This window comes from Sander vitreus, chromosome 10 (genome assembly GCF_031162955.1).
Source record: "Sander vitreus isolate 19-12246 chromosome 10, sanVit1, whole genome shotgun sequence".
Taxonomy (NCBI): domain Eukaryota; kingdom Metazoa; phylum Chordata; class Actinopteri; order Perciformes; family Percidae; genus Sander; species Sander vitreus.
This window is the reverse complement of record NC_135864.1, coordinates 10,600,314-10,606,660: the sequence shown is the minus strand read 5'-3', so window position 1 is coordinate 10,606,660 and position 6,347 is coordinate 10,600,314. Positions and strand designations below refer to the sequence as shown.

Genomic DNA, 6,347 nt, shown 5'->3' with positions numbered 1-6,347 from the left:
GGAGAAGCTCGCAGGCAGTTTCGACTTACATTAGCTGTTTACGTTTAATTACTAATGTTAACTAGCATTTTAGTTAGCAATAATTAGCTTGTGTCCATGTTATCTCCTTACATATACCTACGCTCTCCGTCTCTGCAAGATTGGGAATGATTGAGATTTCTCTTGGCACAGCTACCAGAAGACTTCCAACTTTCAGACAGGTTGCTCACGTCACATTTACGTCCTCTCTCTCAGTTGGAGGCTGCGCAGTAACGCTCGGCGATCACCGGAAAAGTGCTTCTAAAATCCTTCACTGGTCTCCGTCCAGAGCAACGGGAGCTGTTGGTCCATTCTTGTATACTGTCTATGGTTGCACACCGTTCCGAGGAAACATGTCGTGCAACACGGAAGCCGTAGCAAAACAGTGCACACCGTTTTGAGATTGAATGTGCCCCTGGCCAAAACTAATGCAACAGCCCCATAAAAATTCTATCTTCATGAAGATCATTTTCTTTAAACTAAATATTAAGGCCACCCTGATTGATGTTAACGGATACAATATTAAAAACGCCCCCAAATTGAATTAACAACTTTGTAAAACTGTTTCAACTGAATATAACTTTCTTTAAATGTAGGACTTATTGCAGGGCAAAGTTTTAATCAACTGCAGTAGTTTTAGCTAGGTGTACCTAATAAACTGTCATAGATTCTATTATAAACTGTTAACTGAGTGTATTTCTTAACTTCCCAGAGTTATTACTGAGATGTACTAATCTTATGTTATATTGTTGGGGTTTGCAATGTGGCCACAACATTTACATAATCATTTATTCATTAAAAGGGCCACAAATCATTGTATAATATTTATTAGAAATTTAAAGTATAGCTTGAGGCAAAATAAAAACATGCTTTTCACCCCAAACACCTAATTTTAAACTATTTGAGAATATAGTCAGCTTTAATCAGTCTAACAGTAGTACTTTGGTGTCAACACTGTTGTCAGATACAGAAATTCAAAATTGAGATGTGTTCATTTAAAAAGGTTTCAGAGAAGAAATGACAATAAAAACACAAAACACCTATAGGCAACATACTAGACATAGATAATGACATCACACTGTACAATATAAAAGAAAGTGGGTATGCATTTATACCCATCATAAAATGTGCCAGAATAACGGCAGTTTAAAGCCCATGGCAGTGAAACCAAAACATGCTGGCCCAGAGTCACTTGTGAAGGAGAGATAACACCCTCAGTGGCAGGCCAGGTGGACTCAGGATTTCTTGGTAGGGCAGATGGGGGGTAGGACTCGGCGGGAGTTAGTGCGCACCCATGGGTGATCAATGACACTCTGTAGTGAGAGACGATCGATAGGGCTATGGCGAAGCAGTTTGCTGATCAGGTCCTGTGCACCGGCTGAGACGGTTTTAGGGAACTTTAAATCCACCTGCAAACAGTTAAATAGCATTTATTAATTAAATCTGAACAATGACTGGTGCAGTAGAAACTATGACAATGATCAAGATTTAAACACCTTCCTCAGAAGAATATTTCATGCTAGCTGTTGCAGAAATTTAAGGCACAATGTGGTTGTGTGTCCATTTTATTAGGGATGTACAACCTTAAAGTTCATCTTTAGATGTTTAAATACCTTTGGATTGACTCATTGATGAATTTTAAACAATTATGTTCCCATACCAGCCAGTTGCATATTGATAGGTATTCTACAGGGTTCATGGATTAAAACACTTATTTTCAAAAAAGTTTTCTGAAACCAGATAAAAATACCCCAAAGACCAAATGTTTGAAATATGGGTTTAGATGATTAATTGATCATCAGTTCATCATAGACAAGATTATGATTCAACAGAACAGATCTGGACCAACAGGATAAGCTCAACATTGGCCATTTACAGTTATTTTGCATTTGGTTAATTTAAAGGATTGTTCCAGTCTGTTGCCACTTGGGTCTTATTATGGTAGTTTGGCCATCATTTCTAACAATGATAACATTGCTACAACAGACAAAGAAACATCTGCAGTCAGCGTAAAACCACTTTGTTTGAATGATGTGGATTCTGCCAGATGTTTCTGCCAAACTTTCCTTTGGAATAGCTTACATAACATTCATAATTGTCCAATTGCATATATTAGACACCCAAAACCAACCTTCATAATTCTTTTGTACGTTTCTGAATGGCTAGCAGTTTCAAAAGGGGGGTTGCCAACCAAGCATTCGTAGCAGAGGACCCCGATGCACCACAGGTCCACCTTCTCACTGTGAGTGTGCCCCTCGATCATCTCTGGAGGGAGGTAGTCCAGTGTCCCGCACATTGTACGACGTCTGGATGGGTTTAAAACAAAGAGGTGAGCAGGGAAAGCAACAAGCAGCAACAAGCAGATTCATGTGAAATGATACAGCGGTATTGAGCAGTGTCTGACAGAACCGTGGTGCGCTGACATTATAAAACCTCATCCAACTCACCTTAGAGAAGGTGCATGGACGGACCAACCAAAATCGGCAATTTTCAGCTCTCCACGATAGCCAAGCAGCAGATTCTCCGGCTTGATGTCCCGATGAATCACTTTCTTCTCATGGCAATACATCAGTGCATCGGATATCTCCTCCATGTACTGGAAATGTAAAGAGGTTGGCACTGGATCACAACAAGACTTTAAATCAAGTATTCAAGGAAATTAAAACAAGATGGTAGATGTAATCAAGTCCAGTGGTCAAACTGCTATTCGAAAACCTGATACAGTGAAAATGTGCTAATTATCCTCCAACAATTTACAAATGAGGTTCACCAACAAAAACAGCACACAAAAAAGCAGCAAAAACTCTTACTGTGGCAGTACGCTGTTCATCAAATCTTCCACATCTTTGTAGCTCCTTGTACATTTCACCACGTGGGGCGTACTCAAGCACCAGGAAGACCCTCTTTCGGTCATGGAAATAATTGTAGAAGCGCAAAATGTTGGGGTGCCTAAGGACAAAACAGATTATGTTTTGAGGCAGCTTTTATACGGTTTAACACAAAGTGAAAGGTATTTAAAGCAAGCCTGTTAAAGTTGAGTAAACAGAAGTAGAATTAATTCGTTATGGGATCTACTTGATAAGCAAAGCGACAAAAAGTTTGTGGAAAATGCACCTAGTTAGCCAATATAAAATGTACTATTGTTTTCATGTAACTCAAAGCACATCTTACCTACAAATAATGATTGTAAGCATTTGATAAGTGTTCCTGTAATCGTCAGTAGATGGTAGCAAATAGCTTGAAGGGAAGTTATACCGAAAAGTTCCACTCAGGGACATTTTGCCCAGAAGTAAGCCTATCAAGTACTCCTTGGTTACTCTATGGTTAGTTTGATGAAGGCCAATATATTATTTAGGGCTGTGTATTGGCAAGAATCTGGCGATACGATACGTATCATGATACATGGGTCACGATTCAATATATTTCGATACTGTGCGTAACGCGATATATTGGGATTTTTTTTTAAAGTATAATTTTAGAAAAACTAATATTTAAAAAAAAAAAAAGACATGATGTGCATAAAAGTCAAAGAAGTTTACTTTAGGTAAACAATTCAGTACACAGAAAATCAAACTGCCAGTTTGGGATTGTGGTTCACAGGTTCTTAGTGAGCTAATTTTTATATGCTAAAGTAGGCCAAAGTTCAGCCATAGCTACATTGTTTGCTTCTAGCAAAAAGTCCAGGCACTGTTAGGCAAGGACACTAGTGGTGCGTCTCAACATAGCCATCTAGCGGTAGGTGGTTTAAACACAACAAACGTGAACCACTGTCTTACATGAATATTTTCCCACATAAACTAAAATGAATATAGTATTGCTAAATAAAATATTGCAACACTCAAGTGTATCGATTTTTTCTTACACCCCTAATATTATTCATGAAAATGTTCTTCAGAATACTCACTTGAGATGTGCCTGAATCTCAATCTCCCTCCTGAGTTGATGCTCCACACCCTCCTTCTCCATCTGTGACTTGAACAACACCTTCAGCGCCACGATGGTCTGCAGCTTCTTCACCCTCGCAAGGTAGACATTACCAAATTTGCCCTTCCCTAGTGGTCGACCGATGTCAAAGTCATCGATGGAGATTTTTCTGATGCAAAGTATAAAGATAGATATGTTAATCACTTAGATGTATGAAACCACTACCGAAAAAACAAAAAACACAGAACTGGCTACCAACAACTCGAGAAGTACTAGAGAATATCCTTACTTTGAGGCTGCACTGGAGGACGAACCTACACACTCTCTCCCAGGGCCTGAAAATGATAATACAATCAAAACAGGCACATTTCTTTAGGTGTCAGGCTGTTGTATGTGCGTGAGGAGGGTAATGTTACCTGTGATGGCATTTTTGTCCATCTCTGTTCGTGGCTTCACCTGAACACGCTGTGGACCTGCCACCATGCTTGGTGTTGCTAACTAATATGTAGAAGCAAACACAGAATTAGAAACGCATTTTTATTGGGTTTTTTTTCCAGTCATAATAGTTTCCAATATTTTTTATACACATATCAGCCAATGCTGGCATTCTGATTTGTCAGTGGTAGTACAATTGCTGGTAATCAAATGTTGGTTAAACACAGCAGGCAAATGTACACATCTTTTTACAAATATTACAGCTTACCGGTCGTTGGAAACCCCTGGGCTCATAATTTTCCTTATTCTGTAAATAAATACATACAGCTCACATTAACATACATTTAAGCGTATGCGTCTTTACTTGTCAGCGGCTTTTCTAGCTTTGAGTTGTATTTGGTATTTTAGACAATGTTTAAAGAATGCACAGTCAGCAAGCAGGATGTTAAAGTAAGTTTGCACCAATTCATCCTGAAATAAATCAGTATGGCATGGCCCACATGCTTTTCTTTGAACACTGATTTCTTTTTTTTGGGTGCAGTTGCTTTGCTCAATTTCTGTGCCACCTTTAATAGGCCAGAATGATGACTCAGAAGTTGAGTCAGCAGTGCCCACCTTTGGGAAAATAGTAAACATATTTTAGTACAATCTACAACAATACCGCAAAATATCTTCCATATTCTTCTTATATGATCTGCCTTGTTGTACTGGATGGCATTAGACTGTACAAGTGCTCCTTCTGATCTGGTAACGTTATTTCAGTGTACACTTTCAGCACCATATTGTGAAAAGTGTGTCGTTGTAGTTCAATGTTTTACTAAATAAACCATGCTTTAACGCTCAATGATTGTTATGTTTTCAGTTACAGACTTGTAACGTTATTATCTAGTTAGTTTCAAGTGCTTCCGGTGGCTCAGTTAGTACGTTTAGCTTACAACGTTAACGTTACGCCTTTCAAAAATGATAAAAGGTTCTTGGGTAGCTTAGCTAACGTTAGGCTAACGTTACCATTGGCCCCCTTGCCTCATGTTGGTACAGGGAATACCTAGCTAACGTTACTACTCCACGGGCTAGCTAAATCAGTTTAAACAACACCTGCTAATTTATATAATTCACTGTGTAAGTACGTTATATACTCCTTGTTATTCTTTTTAACACAAAACTTGGCGTCATGCTAAGTTAGCTTAGAAGGGTAACTGTTAACGTACGAAACGCAACGCTAACGTCAAACTCTTTGTCGTACTTAAGCATTATAACTTGCGCGTATATTAATCGTTTGTTGTACTCATCTGCTCAGTCTTATTTCTCTATCATTGATTAAACAAACAAACGTTACCTGCATCGTAGTGACAAATTGTAGTTAGAACGTTTCAGTAAAGAATGCCCAGCGTTATTTTGAACTTCTTCGGCCGCCAACGTTTTCAAAATGCTACCCATGACGAACGCGATTGGTCGGGGTGCTACACACAGAGGGCGCCCATTGGTCGGGATTGTTGCAAGAGAAAACGTGTGATTGGTGTACACCGACGTTAGTCAGATGTCGGCCCGCCCTCATTTCTTATCTGTCAACTGTGTTTTAGCAATACTGTTGTTTTATGGTCAAATTAACTTAATCATATCTCCATTTACGTTTCCTAAAATGAATATGGCTATACCCGTGATGTCATGAATTTTTTAAAAGCCCTTTAGAACATCAGACAGATCCCTAGAGTCTGCTCAAATATTAGCTCCACCCCCATGACCCCTTTGTCTCTGCTTCCTGTTGTGGTTTTGAGAGGTTGTTTTAATTGCCAATATCTAGAACTGCAACTAACAACTATTATTGTGAAATATTTGCCAGTTAGTTATGTTATAATGGAGTTAAGTTGATATGGGCAGGCTTGTTGATCAACCACTTGATTTCATGAGAAGTCTAATACGATTAGTTACGATTACTACGACTAGTAACTAATACGATACAAAAAAGACAA

The 6,347-nt window shown here is 38.8% G+C and overlaps 1 protein-coding gene across 1 annotated transcript; it reads right to left on the bottom strand.

The window, feature by feature from the left end:
• Positions 1-829: 829 nt before the first annotated feature.
• Positions 830-5,822, bottom strand: aurkb (aurora kinase B). Its single transcript, XM_078260197.1, has 9 exons — positions 5,714-5,822; positions 4,646-4,684; positions 4,359-4,440; positions 4,232-4,277; positions 3,923-4,111; positions 2,829-2,967; positions 2,466-2,614; positions 2,150-2,324; positions 830-1,427 (listed from the first exon to the last, which is right to left on the bottom strand). Exons 1-9 carry the CDS (start codon positions 5,717-5,719, stop codon positions 1,254-1,256), a joined length of 999 nt encoding a protein of 332 aa, XP_078116323.1. The 5' UTR covers positions 5,720-5,822; the 3' UTR covers positions 830-1,253.
• Positions 5,823-6,347: the final 525 nt, after the last annotated feature.

Excerpts from the sequence above, each read along its gene's own strand:
- aurkb (XM_078260197.1), bottom strand. Across the intron at positions 2,325-2,465 it reads GTCCATGCACCTTCTCTAAG|ACGTCGTACAATGTGCGGGA; the intron begins GTGAGTTGGATG and ends AAACCCATCCAG. Across the intron at positions 1,428-2,149 it reads CGTACAAAAGAATTATGAAG|GTGGATTTAAAGTTCCCTAA; the intron begins GTTGGTTTTGGG and ends AACTGTTTGCAG.